The sequence below is a fragment of the Amblyraja radiata genome, chromosome 8 (genome assembly GCF_010909765.2).
Source record: "Amblyraja radiata isolate CabotCenter1 chromosome 8, sAmbRad1.1.pri, whole genome shotgun sequence".
NCBI classification, from domain to species: Eukaryota; Metazoa; Chordata; class Chondrichthyes; order Rajiformes; family Rajidae; genus Amblyraja; species Amblyraja radiata.
Genome location: NC_045963.1, coordinates 59158651 through 59180669, shown reverse-complemented (window position 1 = coordinate 59180669; position 22019 = coordinate 59158651). Strand labels below are relative to the sequence as shown.

At 48.5% G+C, this 22019-nt stretch overlaps 1 protein-coding gene across 7 annotated transcripts in view; it reads left to right on the top strand.

The window, feature by feature from the left end:
- The window catches only part of hivep2 (HIVEP zinc finger 2), a 241941-nt gene that overhangs the window by 203581 nt on the left and 16341 nt on the right, over positions 1-22019 (top strand). For all 7 annotated transcript variants that reach the window (XM_033026034.1, XM_033026035.1, XM_033026037.1 and 4 more), the window contains 2 exons: positions 10628-10694; positions 16301-21252. In XM_033026034.1, coding sequence (XP_032881925.1) covers positions 16810-21252 — 4443 coding nt within the window. In that variant the 5' untranslated portion in view covers positions 10628-10694; positions 16301-16809. The remainder of the gene's footprint in view (positions 1-10627; positions 10695-16300; positions 21253-22019) is intronic.

Genomic DNA, 22019 nt, shown 5'->3' with positions numbered 1-22019 from the left:
CATATCTGGACGCAGTGATGAATGCTGTGGTGGATGTTTGTGTCAAATTTTTATTGTGTTTTTGTGTGTTCTATTTTCATTGTACCGCTGCTGGCAAATTCATTTCACTTGCACTTTATGTGCAATGTGATGAATATAACTGATTGTATTGTATTGTATTGATTGTAAATGAAAAGCAAAGAATTGCGGATACTGGAACACTGAAACAACAGTCAGGTAGCATCTGTGGAAAGAGAAACAGTTAATGTTTCTGGTTGAAGATCTTCAAACTGGAATGTTAACTCGTCTCTTTCCATAGATGCTGCTTGACCTGCTGACTGTTGCCAGCATTTTCTTGTTCGTGACTATTGTAATGTTGGAAATGATGCAGAAACTTCACACCAAAAATTACTCAATGACATGACTTCCAAAGCCATCTGTGGCAATTTCATAGATTCACCACCCTTTGACTACAGAAATTCCTCCTCATCTCCTTTCTAAAGGTACATCCTTTTATTTTGAGGCTGTGCCCTCAGGTCCTGGACTCTCCCACTATTGGAAACATCCTCTCCACAGCCGCTCTATCCGAGTCTTTCACTATTCAGTAAGTTTCAATGAAATAACCCCTCATCCTTCTAAACTCCAACGAGTGCGGGCTCAGAGCCGCCAAACGCTAATCGTATGTTAACCCAATCATCTAATGGATCATTCTCGTGAATCTCATGTGGACCTTCTCCAATGCCAGCACATCCTTTACTCAGATGGGCATTTGCGCAGCGGTAGGCTTGCTGCCTTACAGCGCCAGAGATCTGGGTTTGATCCTGACTACTGGTTGCTGTTTGTACCCAGTCTGTCCATTCTCCCTGTGACCTGCGTCAGTTTTCCCCGGGAGCTCCGGTTTCCTCAAAGGCAGTCAGGTTTGTAGGCAAATTGGCTTGGTAAAATTGGAAATTGTCCCCAGTGTGTGTGTAGGATAGTGTTAGTGTGCAGGGTTCACTGGTCGGCATGGACTTGGTGGACCGAAGGGCCTGTTTCCAAAATGTATCTCTAAACTAAACTAAATATACATGGTCTAAAACTGTTCACATCTTACCCTGATAAACTACAGTGCAGCACTCCCTCAATACTGCACTGGGAGCATCAACTTAGATTGCGTGCATAAGATTATGTTGAGAAACTTCTACCCATGACCATCTATATTAGAAGCAAGAACAGGCCCCAGGGCTGACTATACATAATGATGTTGGTTGCACATTACAAGTCACAATAACGATGGAAATTTTCTTACTTTTGAATTCTTTTTTTTATGTAAGCAGAACTGGGCTACAAACAACATTAACCTAGTTAATTTTATCTTCAGGCCTCAGTAGAACATTTCACACTTGTGCGATGCTCTGTGAATGAAGTAATGCACAGATGCAACACAGCAGGAAACATTAGTGGAATTAGAAATAATTGTCAGTCATTAACAGGATGTAAACTAAATTTGCAATAAATCAAACACTCTTTCGGCATTGTACTGGGTTAGCGATGATGTTAATCAGAGGTGCCCATTGTGCATAGCAAGTTATGACTAGTTACATTAACAGGGCCCAAGTGGTTATAACCAGAAAGATTGTAATGCCCCTGTCCCACTTAGGAAAGCTGAACGGAAACCTCTGGAGACTTTGTGCCCCACCCAAGGTTTCCGTGCGGTTCCCGGAGGTTGCAGGTGGTTGCCGGAGGTTGCAGGTAGTGGAAGCAGGTAGGGAGACTGACAAAAACCTCCGGGAACCGCACGGAAACCTTGGGCGGGCACAAAGTCTCCAGAGGTTTCCGTTCAGGTTTCCTAAGTGGGACAGGGGCATTACTCTCTTGTTAGTCCCGGTTAGAATGCCACTTTGGGAGGCACAGCTGGTAGAGCTGCTGCTTCACAGTGCTCGTTTGATCATGACTCGGGTGTTGTCTGTGTGGAGTTTACACACTCACTGGTTGACTGTAGTTTTCCTCCAGATGCTCCAGTTTCCACACACGTCCTGAAGACATGCTGGTTGATAGATTAATTTGGCTACTGTGAATTACAGTTAATGAGTAGATGGGTGGTAGAATCTGGGAATGTGGGGAAATTAAAATGGGATCAAGATAGAGCACCAAGCAAACTGCTGGAGTAACTCAGCGGGTCAGACAGCATCTCTGGAGAAAAAGAATTGGTGATGGTTCGTGTCGATACCCTTCTTCAGACTGAGAGTTAGGGGAATGGGTGCTTGGTAATTAGCACAGACTGAGTGGGCCGAATGGCTTACTTACATGCTCCATAAATCTATAACCTTGCAAAGGATATAGTCTCTAGCGCAGTTGTGAGACTGACTCAATGATACCAGGATAGACACAAAATGCTGGAGTAACACAGTGGGACAGGCGGCATCTCTGGATAGAAGGAATGGGTGACGTTTCGTGTTGAGACCCTTCTTCAGACTGATAGTCAGAGGAGAGGGAGACACATATATAAGGATGGGTAAGGTGTAAAAATGAGACATCAAAAGAGATGAAGCTCAAGGAAAATGTAGAATAGTTCATAGTTCACTGGAAGAAGTTGACAACAAAGTAAACGGAGAAAAAAAATAATTGGGGACATTCGGACTGGTCGGATAACTAGGAAGGGAGGGGAGGGGGTGGAGGGAAAGCAAGGGTTACTTGAAGTTAGAGAAGTCAATATTCATACCGCTGGGGTGTAAGCTGCCCAAGCGAAATATGAGGTGCTGTTCCTCCAATTTGCACTAGGCCTCATTCCTTATACCAGGAATGGGAAATCAACTGTGTTCAGAAATGGGGGGCTGTTCTCCTTGGAGCAGAGGCTAAAGGGAGATCTAGCAAAGATACTCAAAATAAAGATTAGTTTTAATTTGGTAAGGACTAACTCATATGATTTTGATGAAAGTTCAGTCACTGAAAGAGAGAGATGAGAAAATGTGTTTTTCGTACATTAAGTTGTTGGGATCTTGAATCATTGAATCATAGGATGATTAAACATTTACAATACTGGAGGCAACTTGTCTATTTGTGGTTAAAAAGAGCCACTCAGTCTAATCCCTCCTTCAGGCATAATCTGTACACCTAGTGGACATGGTTCTCCAAGAACTGTTCCCTCAACTCCTTTCTAATGTTAAAGTTGCTTTAAATCAATCCCTCCCTGGTGTATGGTCCCTTATCAATCAGAAATAGGCTCTATATACCCTTGAAGTCCCCCTCACTATTTTATGCACTTCATTTACATCTCCTCTTCATCTCCACTGTTCCAATCCTTATCAAGCAGAAATAGGCTCTATATACCCTTGAAGTCCCCCTCACTATTTTATGCACTTCATTTACATCTCCACTGTTCCAAAGAAACAATTTCACCTCATGGCTACAGCTTTCCAGCTTTCACTACATCTTCAAAAATCTCCTCTACTTTCTCTCCAGCATGATCAACAGCTCTCCTGTTAGGTGGTGGCTATCAGTGAAATAGTAGTTTTGGAATCCTCGTTACCACAGAAATAATTTTTAATGATCCAAATAATTTATTAAATCTAAATTCCTGCAGCTGCCCCACTGAGAATTGAACTCTGGTTGTCAGTCCAGGCCTCTGGTTAACTAGTCTTGTAACTTAACCACAGTGCCATGTTCTACGTGCTATGCTAATGATGGAAAGTAGTCAGCTTAATAAAGGGACAAGCTGCCTGCAGAAGAAGATTCAGCATAAACTTTAAAAATAGACGATAAAATAAATATGAAGGTAAAATATTTGTAAGGCTGTGGGAAAGAACAGTCAGGTTGGTTAGCGAGCCCACTGTGATTAATTGATTGGCTTCCTTTTTAACCATTTGGCTTGGTGAATAACCATGTATGAACATTATATATCAGAGATATTAATCATATATACAAAATTCCTCAAAAGTTACAAAACATACTTGACTAATAAAATATTATTGTTTTGTATTGTATTGTATATAAAAAAATGACGGAGAATGGGCAGACTAGTCTCCCCCTTCCCCATTTCTCAGGGAGCAACGTCGGATATAGTTCTCTTTCGCTGATTATCTGGTCTAGAGCAGCCCAAGTTAAAGTCCCTGCAGAATGTTGCCCAGACCCTCTCCCTTTCGATTGTTTACCTGTTTCCATAAGATTTCTTATTGAATAAATCCAACAAAGGCATATCTGAGAATATCTGGCAACTGGGTGGTGGTAGGATGGGTGACACCAGTGGGACATTATTTAAGGAACATCTGAACAAAGAGAGAAGTATAAGGAGGGAATTCCAGAGTTGAAGACCTTGTCATCTGAAGAAATGGTCGTCAGTGGTGGGGACAGTGAATTCAAGGATGTGCTTAAGTTCAGAACTGAAGGGGTTCTGAGATCTGGGAAGGAAAGCAGCCAATCTTATAGAGATGTACAAAATCATGAGAGGAATAGATCGGGTAAACGCACATAGTCTCTTGCCAGAGTAGGGAAATCGAGAAGCCCAGAGGACACTGGTTTAAGGTGTGGCTGAAAGTTTTAACAGGAACTGAATGGTAACAAAGGATGATGGATGTATGGAATGAGCTGCTGGAGGAGATGGTTGGGGCAAGTACTATCGTAACATTTAACAAACATTTAGACAGGTACTGTACATGGATAGGACAGGTTTGGAGGGCAATGAGCCAAACACAGACAGATGGGACATGTTGGCTGGTGTGAGCAAGTTGGGCAGAAGGGCCTGTTTCCACATTGTAAGACTCGATGACTCTAACAGATTGGACCAAGAACGTCTAAAGAGTTTTAGTCAATTAAATCAAGTAATGAGATTAATATAGGAAACCCTGAACCAGCTGACCAATCGAGAGGAGTTTGTGATCAGATATTATTATTAAGTTTGTGATCACATGGAAAATGAGTCTATTTGAGTGCCTCAAGGCAGATATGATCCCCTCTGGAATTTTATGGGAAGAACATGGAAACTGCTGCACTTAGAAAGGGGCAGCTGTTTTCAGGGAGAATATAAAATTGTGAAACAAATGGATAATAACAGAACTATGATTAATTAATGCATCACTGTGTGTGAAGTGTGCACTAGATGTTCTAGATGCACGAGATCCAGTTCTAGATTTCCCCATAGAGGTGCAGCACAAAAATAGCCCATTAAGTTCCGCACCGCCCATAAATCACTCCTTTGACCCATTCTACACTAATTTCACTTTGTTTCACTCCTCACATGCTCATCATTACCCCCTACATTATACCAATCACTTTCACTTGAGGAACAATTTACAACAGCCAATTAACATACTGATCCGCACGTCTGTATTATGTGAGAGGAATCTGGAGCACCTGGAAGAGCCTCACATGCTCACAAGGTGAATGCAGCAGAGGTTAGGATTGAATCTGGGTCCCTGGTGCCACAAGGTGGATGCTCTACCAGCTGTGCCAATGTACCACCCTGATGTACATCCTGGCACACCTATTGATAGTTGTGAGCAAGATCAGTTTTCATTCTTCATTTTGTGTAGCCTCACTGTCTCCTCATAAGACAAACATCTCATTCTGGAATCAATAGTGTCATACAACATGGAAGCAGGCCCTTCGGCCCAACTCATGCATGCCCGACCTAATCGCCATATGCCCACATTTGGCCCTTATTCCTTTCATTGTCTCCTATTCTTGTACCAATCCAAATGTCTTTTAAATGCTGGTAGACACAAAATGATGGAGTAACTTAGCGGGTCAGGCAGCATCTCTGGAGAGAAGGAATGGGTGACGTTTCGGGTCGAGACCCTTCTTCAGACCTGAAACGTCACTCATTCCTTCTCTCCAGAGATGTTGCCTGACCCGCTGAGTTACTCCAGCATTTTGTGTCTACATTCGATTTAAACCAGCATCTGCAGTTTTTCCCTATACGCCTTTTAAATGCTGTTATTTAATCTACCTGCCTCAATCAGTTCCTTGGGTAGCTTGTTCTATATATGTAACATCCTCTGTGTGAAAAGGTTGCCCCCTCAGCTTGCTATTAAATCTGTCCCCTCACTTTAAACCTAAGCCTGCTAGGGCTTTCACGCTTTCTGTGTCCATTATCTAGTAAACTTTCTCAAAAGTGTCTCCATGGCCAGAATATCCTTTCTTAAATGAGGTGACTAAATTTGTGCACGGTATTCCAAGGGTGCTTAAAGACATTATCATTGATATTCAAAGACTGTATCAAATAAATGCAATTCTTGAATTTCTCATATTACAATTTGCCATTTAATAATTCAGTAAATGTTAATAATTGATTTGCATTTCAGTGAGAGACTTGTATTTATATTTCATTTTTCATAAATCCAAATTGCTTTATAGACAACGCAGTACTTTTGATTTGTAGTCACTGTTGTGGTATAGGAAGCAGCCAATTTGACCGCAGGACACTCCCTCAAACAACAACAGGATGCAGATTAAAATTTTTACTGTTGTAATGTTGGTTGAGGAATATGTATTTGGCCAGGGCATCAGGATGTCTCCTCTAATCTTCAAGATAGTGCTGTGGGGTTATAATCAGAAAAGACTTTCCAAAGGAAGTTAGATTCACCACTGCCAAAAAGGCAGGGGTCGCGAGGTTGGGGGTCTGTAGATGGTTGGGAAGGGCCTAGCCGATTAAGGAGTGTTGAGGGCACCGAGCATGGGAGTTCATAAATTATAGGAGCAGAATTAAGCCATTCGGCCCATTGTCATGTCCGCCATTCAATCATGGCTGATCTATCTTGCCCTCTGAAACCTTATTCTCCTGGTATCTCCCCATTACTCCCGACACCTAAACTAATCAAGAATCTATCAATCTCTGCCTTAAAAATATACATTGACTTGGTGTCAATGATTTTCACAGATTCACCACAATCCCACTAAAAAAATTCCATGTTGTCCCCCTAAAGGTACGTACTTTTATTCTAAGGCTGTGCACTCCGGTCCAAGACTCTCCCACTAGTGAGTGGGGGTTAGATTTCCACATTGCCATAGGCATCAGTGAGCCACCGCAAGAGTCAGAGCATCCCGGCAGGTCCCACTGCTGGGTATGGCAAAGACAACCTGTCCAATCTTCCCTGCTGTGTTCCAGTGGGAGAGCAAGAGTCGTAGCTCTATGCAGCATGGAAACAGGCCCTTTGGCCCAACTCAACTATGCTGACTACCTGAGCCTGTCCCACTGGCTTGGATGAGCTGGTGAATCTTTGGCATGATGACCATTGAAAACAGTCTTTGAATATTTTTAAGAAGCGTTCAATCGATTCTTGATGAGCAGTTGGATGTGAGGTTACCAGGGGGTAGGTGGAAATGTGAAGCTCAGCTTACAATCAGATCAACGATGATCTTATTAAATGGCAATGCAAATTTGAGGGGCTAAGATGCTTCTAATTCACACATCAATTTATGTGCAAGGGCAATCTTGCTGATGTTTTGTTTGATTCTCAATCGTAATACATGATCATATTACTCTTTGTGGGAGCTTGCTGTGCAAATTAAAAGCTACCACTTCTCCGGTATATGCATGGCCATGCCCCAGAGATTTACGTTAGCTTTCAAGGATTTGAGGGTGTCTCGTGACAATGCAAACTCCTTCACTGACGCAAGTTTCCACTTTCTTTATAATATGACGTCTTGTGTTGATAAGTGAACGCAGCGTTCAAGCGTGTTAAGCTGTTGCCCTGAAGGGTTTCTTCTTTAACTTTGATCTGAGCTAAATGCTTTCCTTGTTGCAGTTCCTCAATTTTCAATGAACGCCTGTTAAGAACTTCATTTGTTGTTGGATTCCTTGAATGTTCCGATCAATGTCTGGTGATTTTCCCTCACTTGCTCGGAGAGATAAAACACTGCACACACTGAATCTCCTCAATAACAAACTGCCAATGCTGGATTAACACAGCAGAGTGAAGGGAGTCAGAGGGCCATTAAGAGAAAGCACTGGAAGTATTCAACAGATAGACAAAAATGCTGGAGAAACTCAGCGGGTGAGGCAGCATCTATGGAGCGAAAGATTCAACAGGTGCGTGGAAAGTGAAACAGAGTCGTGAGAGATTGAGGATCATTCCAAGTTAGACTTTAATTGGATTTGTCATGGTTTTAAAGCCAGTGTTTAATCGGATAAAGTACAGCTCCACAAGTCAGGAGCAGAGTTTGACCATTCAGCTCCTCAAAGGCTGATTGGAGATTGGAGAAGAATATTTAGTAAAGAAAGAGAAATAAAAGTGGAGATAGATTTTATATTTCTGGCTGGATATAGAGATTCAAATAGGCAACTGATAAAAATTGCATTTAGTAAGTAATGTTTTTGGAGAAGACAGAAGAGAATGAACTGGGAGAGGTAAGGCGGAGTAATGTGTTAAGCAGAAAGAGCAGAGTTCTGACCTGAGATTGCAGGAGGTGAGGTCTATCTTGGGCGGTTCTCTCACGCCCTATTTTCTGCAGTTAATTTAATGATAAGGAGAGATAAACAAAGGCAGAAATATCTGAAGAAACGAATGCTTGAAATTGTAATGAACAGAAGAGATGGCCAAGCAGAAACAAGTCATAAATCACGTAAGATTAAATGGAATTTACTGTCCCTAGGGGAGAGAGAGAGAGAGAGAGACTTTGAATTTGATTATTAGGGAAGTGACTACATTTAAAAATAGTTAATTGGCTGTAAAGTTCTTTAGTATGTACTGCACACCTGAGAAATGATCGTTAAAATGCATTCAAGGTCCGGGTATCACTGGCAAAGCCTGCATTTAAAACCCATCTCTAAGAAGATGGTGATGATATGCCTTCCTGAATGGGTTCAGTCCCTTTGCTGCTGTTGGGGAGAGTTTCAATACTTGGGCCAAGTGATGATAGGCACAGCAAATGTAATTCCAACAATTCCGGGATAGTGTTAACTTGGAGGGGAACTTGCAGCTCGTGGTGTTTCCTGCGCCTGTGACTCTTGTCTTTCTTGGTGGTGGTTGTAAGTTTGGGAGGTGCAGGCGCAGTAGCTTGGGTAAGAAACAGCAGTGTGTTTTGTGGATGGGGCACAATGCAGCCACGGTGTGCTGGTGGTGGAGGGAGTGGATGTTTGGGTGTCACTCAGAGGAGCCGGATTGTGCTGAGCTTATAGGCAGCCATTGGAGGTTCACTCATTCCGGCAAGTGGAAACTGTCCCATTACTCTCCTACCTTGTGCCTTATAGATGGCAGGAAGGCTTTTCAATGTTGAGACAATCACTGCAGGATACAGTTTCTGACCTGCTCCTTAGCCACAGTAATTGTGAGGCTGGTCCAGAGAGGTTTTGGCTGAATAGTGTCCCCAAGGTGTTGAGGCTGGGGTATTCGGCAATGGCACAGTCACTAAATATCAAGGGTAGTAGGTAATTAATGATATAAATGCAAGGAGAGGGGGGTGTGTGGGCTCACCTGTTCCTGGCCCCGACCGCATTCCTGGCTCCAGGACCTGGCTCTGGACTCACTCAGCTGCTCCCGTCCCCAGCGCCTGTCGCCCTCACAGCCCCCCGAAACACAGCCCGCGGACCACAACGCACACTCTGCTGCTTCAGCTTTATTCTCGACGGCTTCTGGATGTGCTCATGGACTCAGTCCGGCCTCCGGGGCTTTATTCTCCAGCGGGTGCCGGAAGGGGCATTACCATCATGGTGACTGACAGGCGAGAAGGCCAATCTGCTGATCTCACGATTTGTTAAACCTTCATAACTTTTGTAATCTTCCACAATTCGGAACAAAACGTAGTGGCTTGGAGCAGAGGAGAATGGTGAGTAAGCTGGCAAATAATCCTAGCGATATAGGGTACCGTTTTTACGCAAATTTAAATACAACGCAGACCGGAAGTAGTCAAGATGAGAGTTTTAGTAATAGCATAGATAACACAAATAAGCTTAATTTTCTTCTACCTGCCATGGTAACTCATTTGGTCTCACCATATCACAGATAGTCCTTTTGTTCTCTTCATCCACACCACCCCCACTTTCTGCAAATAAAAACAAAGGATCTAAAACATTAACTCAGTTTCTCTCTCCACAGATGCTGCCTAACCTGCTGGCCTATGTGTGCCCCGCATTTTCCATTTAAAATAATTTTTACAATCTTCTTGTGTATGGCGTGCACAGCCTAAAGTTGTAGATCAAGGGTAGACATCCAGGCCAGGACAGCATCAGTTACTGGGTGGATGGCTTTGATGCCCCCAGGCCTCAGTGGACAGTCATTCATGATATGTAGGATGGCCTGGTCTAGGTGTCCGCAGTTGCAAGCAGGGCTGTCTGTCAATCCCCACATGCATGTGTTGGGCTGTTCTTGCATGGAGGGTGCAGATTCTGTTCTGGGTTAGCCATTGCTTGCGATGGAGGTCAAAACCCTGTGGTTTTACTGTGGATTCTGTGATGAACTTTCCGTTGTTGATGTTGGCATCTTTCCAGGCTTTGTGCCACTCAGTCTTGGAGTCAAAATCTTCCAGGGATTTAACGGAAGACCAGAAGGGTCTGCGGGACTTCAGGCGCATGTTGGGCAGATTGTTCAAGTCAGCATGGATGGAAGGTCATTTTTCAAATAGTTGTCATTCATCAAGAATGTTGATGTTCATGTGTCTAAATGTGTTAATTCAACTGAAACTGACAACAATTGCAAAGCATTATCTTATCGACTCTGTATTTAATCCTTTACAGATAACTGGTGCCTCGACAAAGGATTGTTGGGATTACTTTACCCGGGTGAAACTTGAAGTATAAACAGGTAATGGATCGCAAAATATTTTCTTGTGAATTTTGATCTTGTGAGTTTCAGAATGTTAATAGGGAACAATAACCTTTTCATAAAAACCTACATTTTCTTATCCCGAGGATGGAACATATGCCCAAAGCTCACTTTAATTGACTTCTGTAAATTGTCCCAGTGCGTAGGATAGAGCTAGTGTACAGGTGATCGCTGGACGGCATGGACTTGGTGGGCTGATGGGCCTGTTTCCACCCTGTATCTTTAAACTAAACTGCTGGAATCTTAAGCAACTCATAAAGTGTTGGAGGAACTCAGCGGGTCAGGCAGCATCTCTGGTGCGAGTGCACACATCGCAGAGTATAGCTCAGGATATGCAATTTCGGAGTAGAAAAATTCAACCTGGTATTGAAGGAAGGTGGATATCAGTTCAGCTAATGGCTGTCAAATGGATATCAGTTCAGCTAATGGCAGTCAACATTAAATTAATGGCCTTGGTATTGGTTTATTATTGTCACATATATCGAGATAGAGTGAAATACTTTGTTTGCATACTATCAAGGCATTTCATATCATACTTGTGTCCAATCAAACCATTCACAAGTACCACACGTAGTGTAGAGAGAAAATAAACAAAGTGCAGTGTGTAGTGATACACCTACAGCAAAACTGCAGGTAAAAGGGGTGCAAGAGCCACAACAAGGTAGATTAGAAGATTGGGGTCACATCCGTAGCTTGTGAGAGGTCAATTCAATAGTAAGGAAGAAGCTCTTGTTGAATCTGGTGTTATGTGCCTTCAAACTTTTGTATCTTCTGCCCAATGGGAGAGGGGGAAAAAGAAAATGGCCTTTGAGAATGAGAGGGGGAAACAGAGCGAGTGATCCTTGATTACGCTGGTTGTTTTCGTGGGGCAGTGTGGTGTAAATTGAGCCTAAAATGGAAGAGTGAGTCCCTTGGATTAATGAGCCAACGTCAATTTGCAACTGCGGTCTACTCTAGATTGTCTTTGATCACGCATGAAGCACCGTGAGCTGAGGAGATGCCTGCCAGCTGAGTAGTTTGTTAGATGGTGAGCTCCTTCCTCATTTTAAGAAGTGTCTTGAGTCAAGTGTGCTAGGAATGGGATTGGAATTTTGGAATTCTAGGAATCTATTCCTAATTGCTAATAATTCCTAATAATATTCCTGTACTGTTCTGGATGTCAGATGTGGAAGGTCATGGTGTCGGATGGCCCTCCAGACGTCCACATCTGCACCAGGTGCATCGAGATGGGGCTCCTAAGGGACCGTATTAGGATCCTGGAGCAGCAGCTCGATGACCTCTGTCTGGTCAGGGAGAGTGAGGAGGTCATAGAGAGGAGTTATAGGGAGGTGGTCACTCCAAAACCACGGGAGAGAGACATGTGGGTCACGCTAAGGAAGGGCAAGGGGCAGAGGCAGGGACGAGTGAGTACTCCAATGTCGGTACACCTTGCAAATAAGTACTCCTGTTTGAGTACGGATGGGGGTGACAGCCTGCCGGGGGTAGCGACAGCGGACGGGCCTCCAGCACAGAGACCGGCCCTGTTGCTCTGAAAGGTAGGGACAAAAAGAAGAGGGCAATAGTAATTGGGGACTCTATTGTTAGGGGGTCGGATAGGCGATTCTGTGGACGCAGTCGGGAGACCAGGATGGTGGTCTGCCTCCCTGGTGCCAAGGTCTCGGACGTGTCTCAACGCGTCCAAGATATCCTGAAATCAGAGGGAGAGGAGCCTGAGGTCGTGGTACATATAGGTACCAATGACATAGGTAAAAAAAGGGAAGAGGTCCTGAAGGGAGGATTTAGGGAGTTGGGAGGAGAGTTAAGGAAAAGGACCAAAAAGATAACAATCTCAGGATTACTGCCTGTGCCACGCGACAGTGAGAGTAGGAATGGAGCGAGGTGGAGGATAAATGCGTGGCTGAAAGACTGGTGCAGAGGGCAGGGATTCAAGTTTCTGGATCATTGGGACTTCTTTTGGGGAAGGTGGGACCTGTACAGAAAGGATGGGTTGCACTTGAACCCGAGGGGGACCAATATCCTGGCGGGGAAATTTGCAAAGGCTACTGGGGAGACTTTAAACTAGAATGGTTGGGGCGAGGGACTCAAATAGAGAAAGCTAGTAGACAGAATGGGAGGCAGGAAGCAGAAAAGGGAAGCACTCGGACACAGGAGAAAGAAGAAAAAGGAAATAAACAGAGAATAAGAGGCGGGGGGTTTCTTAAATGTGCATATTTTAATGCTAGGAGCATTGTAAGAAAGGTGGATGAGCTTAGAGTCTGGATAGACACCTGGAAGTATGATGTTGTGGCGATCAGTGAAACATGGTTGCAGGAGGGCTGATTGGAAACTAAATATTCCAGGATTTCGTAGCTTCAGGTGTGATAGAATTGGAGGGGCAAGAGGTGGAGGTGTTGCATTGCTAGTCAGGGAAGGTATTACAGCAGTGCTTTGGCAGGATAGATTGGAGGGCTCATCTAGGGAGGCTATTTGGGTGGAACTGAGAAGTGGGAAAAGGTGTAGCAACACTTATAGGGGTGTATTATAGACCGCCAAATGGGGATCGAGAATTGGAAGAGCAAATATGTAAGGAGATAGCAGATATTAGTAGTAAGCACAAGGTAGTGATTGTGGGAGATTTCAACTTTCCACACATAGACTGGGAAACACATTCTGTAAATGGGCTGGATGGTTTGGAGTTTGTAAAATGTGTGCAGGATAGTTTTTTTGCAGCAATACATAGAGGTGCCTACTAGAGGAGGGGCAGTGCTGGACCTCCTGTTAAGAAATGAGACGGGACAGGTGGCGGAGGTATGCGTTGGGGAGCACTTCGGGTCCAGTGATCACAATACCATTAGTTTCAATATAATTATGGAGAGGGTCAGAACTGGACCTAGGGTTGAGATTTTTGATTGGAGAAAGGCTAACTTTGATGAGATCCGAAATGATTTAAAAGGAGTGAACTGGGACATTTTGTTTTATGGGAAGGATGTAGAAGAGAAATGGAGGACATTTAAAGGGGAAATTTTAAGAGTACAGAATCTTTATGTTCCTGTTCGGTTGAAAAGAAACAGTAAAAATTGGAAAGAACCCTGGTTTTCAAGGGAAATTGGACATGTTCGGAAAAAGAGGGAGATCTACAATAATTATAGGCAGCATGATGTAAATGAGGTGCTTGAGGAGTATAAGGAATGTAAAAAGAATCTTAAGAAATACATTAGAAAAGCTAAAAGAAGATATGAGGTTGCTTTGGCAAGTAAGGTGAAAGTAAATCCAAAGGGTTTCTACAGCTATATTAATAGCAAAAGGATAACGAGGGATAAAATTGGTCCATTGGAGAGACAGAGTGGACAGCTATCTGCAGAGCCAAAAGAGATGGGGGAGATATTGAACAATTTATTTTCTTTGGTATTCACCAAGGAAAAGGATATTGAATTATGTGAGGTAAGGGAAACTAGTAGAGTAGCTATGGATACTATGAGTTTCAAAGTAAAAGAAGTACTGACACTTTTGAAAAATATAAAAGTGGATAAGTCTCCAGGTCCTGACAGGATATTCCCTAGGACATTGAGGGAAGTTAGTGTAGAAATAGCCGGGGCTATGACAGAAATATTTCAAATGTGATTAGAAACGGGAATAGTCCCCGAGGATTGGCGTACTGCGCATGTTGTTCCATTGTTTAAAAAGGGTTCTAAGAGTAAACCTAGCAATTATAGACCTGTTAGTTTGACTTCAGTGGTGGGCAAATTAATGGAAAAGATACTTAGAGATAATATATATAAGCATCTGGATAAACAGGGTCTGATTAGGAACAGTCAACATGGATTTGTGGCTGGAAGGTCATGTTTGACTAATCTTCTTGAATTTTTTGAAGAGGTTACTAGGGAAATTGACGAGGGTAAAGCAGTGGATGTTGTCTATATGGACTTTAGTAAGGCCTTTGACAAGGTTCCTCATGGAAGGTTGGTTAAGAAGGTTCAACTGTTGGGTATAAATGCAGGAGTAGCAAGATGGATTCAACAGTGGCTGAATGGGAGAAGCCAGAGGGTAATGGTGGATGGCTGTTTGTCGGGTTAGAGGCAGGTGACTAGTGGGGTGCCTCAGGGATCTGTGTTGGGTCCTTTGTTGTTTGTCATGTACATCAATGATCTGGATGAAGGTGTGGTAAATTGGATTAGTAAGTATGCAGATGATACCAAGATAGGGGGTGTTGTGGATAATGAAGAGGTTTTCCAAAGTCTACAGAGTGATTTAGGCTATTTGGAAGAATGGGCTGAAAGATGGCAGATGGAGTTTAATGCTGATAAATGTGAGGTGCTACACCTTGGCAGGACAAATCAAAATAGGACGTACATGGTAAATGGTAGGGAATTGAAGAATGCAGTTGAACAGAGGGATCTGGGAATAACCGTGCATAGTTCCTTGAAGGTGGAATCTCATATAGATAGGGTGGTAAAGAAAGCTTTTGGTATGCTAGCCTTTATAAATCATAGCATTGAGTATAGAAGCTGGGATGTAATGTTAAAATTGTACAAGGCATTGGTGAGACCAAATCTGGAGTATGGTGTACAATTTTGGTCGCCCAATTATAAGAAGGATGCCAACAAAATAGAGAGAGTACAGAGGAGATTTACTAGAATGTTGCCTGGGTTTCAACAACTAAGTTACAGAGAAAGGTTGAATAAGTTAGGTCTTTATTCTCTGGAGCGCAGAAGGTTAAGGGGGGACTTGATAGAAGTCTTTAAAATGATGAGAGGGATTTCCCTTTGAGAATAGGGAAGATTCAAACAAGAGGACATGACTTGAGAATTAAGGGACAGAAGTTTAGGGTAACATGAGGGGGAACTTCTTTGCTCAGAGAGTGGTAGCGGTGTGGAATGAGCTTCCAGTGGAAGTGGTGGAGGCAGGTTCGTTGGTATCATTTAAAAATAAATTGGATAGGCACATGGATGAGAAGGGAATGGAGGGTTATGGTATGAGTGCAGGCAGGTGGGACTAAGGGAAAATAATTGTTCGGCACGGACTTGTAGGGCCGAGATGGCCTGTTTCCGTGCTGTAATTGTTATATGGTTAATAGGAATCTATTTTAGTTATATTATAGGAATCTAGTTTAGGAATCCATGTCGTTTCCAGTTGCACACTGCACTCCACTATCCCCATGGATGCGCCCAACCCGACATTGTTCCATTGCAAAAAAAGAGCTCAATGATGGGTTTTCCTGAACAGTGTACATTTTTGCAAATTTGCTGTTGTGCAACAGGCAATGGGTCTAACCCAACATTGTTTCATTGCAAAAAAAAAAATAGCTTAATGATGGGTTTTCCTGAAAAGTGTCAATGTTTGCAAATTTGCTATTGTGCATTTCTGCACACCTGTATTCCTTCTTTACACAAAATGCTGGAGTAACTCAGCTAGACAAGGAATGGGTGACGTTTCATGTCTGAAGAAGGGTCTCCACCGGAAACGTCACCTATTCCTTCTCTCCAGAGATGCTGCCTGTCCCGTTGAGTTATTCCAGCATTTTGTGTCTACCTTAGATTTAAACCAGCATCTGCAGTTTTTTTCCACCACATTCCTTGTTTACACCTTGTGTTTGTTCATCTTTGCAGGAATCAATTTAAATAATACAACTCTCGAGAAATCTGAAGGAAGACGAAGTAGAACGTGGTACTCGTTACCCAGACTAGTGTGGGCAGAAGAAACTTTACTACCATTTACCGAATCATCTTGCATTCCATGGCGCAATGATGTTGCGGGATCGGAGGAAAGAAGAGGCAGGGCTGGCACCGACCTGCTCCGAATGAAGGAATGTAATTCTATAATGGGAAGGACGGAACAGCGGAGAGTGACAATCATTCCCCAGACTCACTGCAGCTACAGTCAGAGAAATAGCCTGCCCTCGCCCGCCTTGGCTTTACGGCCACACAGTGAACTTTGCGAGGTAGAAGGGCGTCGTTATCCGAGAGCAGTTTGATGCTGGGCACGGTTCCCTGGCAGCAGAGACCCAACTAGAACCAGTGCCCGTGCCAGCAGATGGCAGAGGGAGGGCTGCCTTAGGCCGGGCTTCGTGTCACCGCGGACTGCCGGCGATCTGGCACTCGCAACCACTCTTACCACGATGGAAACAAAGCGTAGTACGCTGGCCTCAAGCCGGACTGCACAGGAGGCCGGCGGCTCAGCACAGGGGAGCAGAGAGTGGACGCCCCTTCCACGAGGGCAACCCAACGCCTTCGCCGAGAAGCCGGCCCCAGGGCGGACCATGGAGGCCGTGCAGCCATACTACCGGGCCGCCCCCATCGAGGCTCCCCCACCTCCTCCTCCTCCTGCCCACCACCCGCACCTTCTCCCCGGCCCCTACCACTACCCCCAGCCCCCGTTCCCAGCCTTCCCCAGCCGGTCTGGGACCACCCCGTCCTACGTTCCCGAGGGCAGGTCCTGGCAGTCTGAGAGCGCCAGGGCCCCGGAGTCCTACCAGGCCCGGCTGCCCCAACACCACCCCCACCACCAGCAGCAGCAGCAGCAGCAGCCCGCTGGTAAGAAGGCGCCGGGCTTCAGGCATTACCCGCCGGTCCCAAGAGAGGAGGCGCTGGTGAAGGAGCGCAAGGTCAGGAAGCCGGGCCGGCACATCTGCCACTACTGCGGCCGGGCCTGTGCGAAGCCCAGCGTGCTGAAGAAGCACATTCGCTCGCACACGGGCGAGCGTCCTTACCCCTGCATCCCCTGCGGCTTCTCCTTCAAGACCAAGAGCAACCTGTACAAGCACCGCAAGTCGCACGCCCACGCCATCAAGGCTGGCCTGGTGCCCCCGGCGGCAGAGCAGGGGTGCGAGGGAGGGTGGTTAGGGACCGCCGCCCCAGAGCTGCCCTCCGATGGAGACGAGAGCACGGACACGGACGAGGAGGTACGGCTGAGAGGGAGGCCATCACCCCGGGGGGAGACGGAGGCGGGCAGAGAAGGAGATGGTGAAGCCTATCTCCCCCAGTCCTCTGGGGGCTCATTGGACGCCCCAGGAGAGGAGCCGTCTCACACCCACCCCCACATGAAGGTGCCGATCCTCATCGTTCCCAGGGCCTCGGTAGGGGTGACGTCCTCGCAGACCGAAGCCCCGGTCTTCATCAAAGCTGAACCGTGCCGGAGCCCCGGCCTGGCCCAGAGTTACGGCGGGCAGCACGTCATCAAGCAGAAGCTGGCGCTGAGGCTGAGTGAGAAGCGGGGGCAGGACAGTGAGCAGTCCCTCAATCTGCTCAGCCCTCACAGCAAGGGCAGCACAGACTCGGGCTACTTCTCCCGCTCAGAAAGTGCCGAGCAGCAGGCCAGCCCTCCCAACACCAACGCCAAGTCCTACGCTGAAATCATCTACGGGAAGTTCGCCCGGCGGGCGCCCCGGACTGTGGTGGCTAACGTGGCCATCCAGGAGGCGCAGCTGGCGGGCCTGAAGGAGAAGGCCGAGTCGCTGCCCCGTTCCGGCTCCAAGCCGGAATTCGAGAAGCTCCTGGAGGAGCACATCATTCAGGTGATGACACACGGCGAGGCGCTGATGGAGCCGGGTCAGGTGAAAGCTCGGAGGTTCTTCCTGCCCGGAGAGGACAGCGCGGAGATGCCGCTGTACCCAGACATCAAGGCCGAAGTCTATCGCCTCGCATCCCAGGTTGACAAGGAGCTGCTGGGTCTTCCCGCCGACGCGGCTGAGAGCTCCCCTCTCATCCGGTGCAACTCCATGCCCATAACCCCGGGCAGCGGGCTGGGCGTCCCGCAGGTGCTGCGGGGCAGCCACTCCTTCGACGAGCGGATGGCCAGCCCCGACGATGTCTTCCACTCCGGCTCTGCCGCATTGCCCCAGCAGCGCTGCCTGTTGAAGAGGCAGACGGCCATCGAGCTGCTCCACGGCCCCGACGCCCACTCGCCGGCAGATGACCCCGAGGCGGGCCACGGCCTCCAGAGAGTCGGCGTGGTCCCCAAGGTGGAGGAAGGGGAGCCCATCGAGGGTGGGCAGAGGGGACAAGGCACCGCCTTCGAGTGCGAGGCCTGCGGCGTCAAGTACCAGATCTGGGATAACTTCGAGGCCCACCGCAAGTTCTACTGCTCGCCCGCCCACGGGCCCAGGGTGACGGGCTCGGCCGCCCACCGACCGCGAGGCGAGAGCGGCGCCGAGTACGGGGCTCTCCCCCAGGCCCCGCACCACAAGCCCGCCCACGGCCCGGAGAACCTGCCCTTCCGCAAGAGGAGGAAAGAGAAGAGCGTGGGGGACGAGGACGAACTGGCTGGAGACTACGGGAGTCCTTACAGTGGCTCCAGCACCTCGCCCGTCTCGTTGTGCGACTCCAGAGCCGAGTCCTTGGAGCAGGAGCCGGTGGCCAGGGCTACGAAAGTCGCCGAGGAGCGGGGGGAGGAAGAGGGAGCGGGCGTTTCCGAGCCCTGGCCTGTCTCGCCGCAGGCCTCCCGCAGGCCCGGCGGCAACGAGATCTCCGTGATCCAGCACACTAACTCCCTGAGCAGGCCCAGCTCCTTCGAGCGGACAGAGTCGATGGAGGTGACGCCCGCCGACCCAACCCTCTCCGACCCCCAGCCCGAGTCGGCCCCCTCGGGACTGGCCGCCTCCCCTCAGCCTAAGCTGGTGCGCCAACGTAACATCCAAGTGCCGGAGATCCGTGTGACCGAAGAGCCGGACAAGCCCGAGAAGGAGCAGGAGCCACCGGCAAAGGAGCCGGAGAAGATAACGGAGGAGTTTCAGTGGCCGCAGAGGAGTGAGACCCTGTCCCAGCTCCCCGCCGAGAAGCTGCCGCCCAAGAAGAAGAGGCTACGCCTGGCCGACCTGGAGTACTCGTCCGGGGAGTCGAGCTTCGAGTCGGGGACCTTGAGCCGCAGCCCCAGCCAAGAGAGCAACTGGTCGCACAGCTCCAGCCTCTCCCTCTCCTTGGACCGGGACGAAGGACCGAAGGCTCCGGATTTGGGCCGGGCCCCGGCAGAGTACCTGACTGTGCCCTACGGCGCCAGCGGGCCGCAGCAGAAGGAGATGAGGCGCTCGGCCTCGGAGCAGACGCCGTGCCAGCCCTGCGTGGAGAATGCGGAGGCCCGCAGCAAGTCCTTCGACTACGGGAGCCTGTCGGCCGGGCCCGGCTTGCTGGGACTGCCGATACACGCCTCCTCGCCCGTGGCCATGGAGAGGAGAAAGTGCTTCTTGGTTCGCCAGGCCACCCTCAGCCAGTACTCGGAGAGCCCCCAAGCCGAGCCGTGCCCAGAGCCCGGGCAATCCATCCAGCTCAACCAGGGCTACCCGCTGCAGGCGCCGTGGCTCCGCTCCCCATCGCCCGGCATCGAGGCCTCCCCGCAGCCCCCAACCATCCCCCTCTTCCCGGGGCCGGCCAGACTCCCGGGTCCGGCTGGCGGGCCCGAACCGCCGTCTCTCATCCCCTACGGCCCCTGGCGGGCCTTGCCGTCGGATCCAGAGGGCTGGCCGGACGAAGGAAGGCTCCGCTCCCGCCCGGAGAGTCAACATGTCTCGTCTCCCCGAGCCTCCCCCCAGCACTCCCCCAGCCGCCAGGGAACACCTGCCCTCGCCACCACCGTCCTGGCTCAAAGCCCTACCTCGCTGTTGGTGCCGGTCAGGATCGAGGCGTACGTCCCAAGCTACGGCACCGTTACCTACACCAGCGTTTCCCACGCCGACTCCGCCGCTTCATGCCGTGTTCTCCCGGCCAGAGGTGGAGCCGGGGTGGGGCGGGAGCTGTCCCGGTTGCTAGCGGCCCAGCGCGGTTCGCTGCTTCTGCCGCCCTGGAAGCTTCCCCTGCCGCCGGGTCGGGCCGAGGCGCCCCCGTCTGAGGGTTCCTCCTCCTCCTCCTCCTCGGCGGCTGGCGGCAGCAAGCGGGTGCTGTCGCCGGCCAGCAGCCTGGAGCTGGTGCTGGAGTGCCAGCGGCAGAAGCGGGTGAAGGAGGAGAAGATCTGCGGGCAGATGATGGAGAAGTTGAGCCTCCGGGAGTCAACCAAGCCGGCCAAGCCGCAGCTGGTGCGGCAGCGCTGCACCACCGAGCTGAGGGACAACCGTGCACCTCCCTCCCCTCAGGACCACTGGTCCCGCCACCACAGACACTCCCACCCCGACGAGCAGTGCAGCGACGTGGAGAGCGGGGGCGGAGAGAGCCCGCTGCCCTCCGACCCTTCCCCCGACCCCCCTGCTCACCGCTTCCCCATCAGCATGGTGGTCCAGGTGCCCTCGGGTGCCGGGCCGCCGGTGGGGGGGACCCTCCTGTTGGCCGACGCCACCGAGCTCCAGCAGTTCCTGCAGTTCCCCAGCCTCCGCAGCAACGTGACAGTGAGCTGGTGCTTCCTCAACTACACCAAGCCCAGCCCTGCCCGGCAGACAGCCCCCACCTCCTCCATCTACGCCGCCTGGTGTATCAGCTCCTACAACCCCAATCCGCCCGGCACTCCAACCAAGGTGGCCTTGGCCCTTCTACGGTCCAGGCAGAAGACGTGCCGAGAGATCTACATCACCTCTGCTGTCGGCTGGCCCAGCGCCGGCAAACTGGTGGCTTCCAGCGGGTGGAAACAACGGTTAGCCCAGGTAAACGGCAAGCACCGTCCTTTCACCAGCACAAAGGGGTTGGGGTCATGCGTTTTGGCAGAGCTGCGATCTCACTGTCTCACACAATTTTCCCCTTCACTTTCCCTCCCAGCAACCTTGTTGTCCTGCCACTAACCTATATAGTAAGGGTAATTTCTAGTAGCCAAATAATCTATCAACCTAAAAGTATTTTGGATATGGGAGGAAACATGAGCACCTGGGGTAGTATGTGCAAACTCCACACAGGCTGCATCAGAGATCAGGAGCAAACTGTACATTAATAGATAGAACAGCACAGGAACAGGCCCTTGAGCCAACAATGTCTGTGCTGAGCATGATGCCAAGTTAAACTAATCTACTCTGCATGCGATCCATATTCCTCCGTTCCTTGCAAAACCCTGTCTCAAATGCCACTATCATATCTGTTTCCACCAGTACCCTTGACAGTGCCTTTTCAGCACCCACCACTCTGGGTAAAAAAAAAACGCTCTGCACATCTTTAAATTTTTCCCCTTTGACCTTAAAGCTATGCCCTCTCTTGTCTTTGATATTTCCACCCAGGGAAAAAGGTTTTCACTGTCTACCCCATTTATGTCTCATAATTCTATCAGGTCTCCCCTCAGCGTTCAACACCCCGGAAAACAATTCAAATTTGTCCAACCTCTCCTTATAGCTAGTGCCCTCGAATCTAGGCAACATTCTGGTAAATCGCTTCTGTACCCTCTCCAAAGCCTCTGCATCCTTCCTGCATTGAGGCAACCAGAACT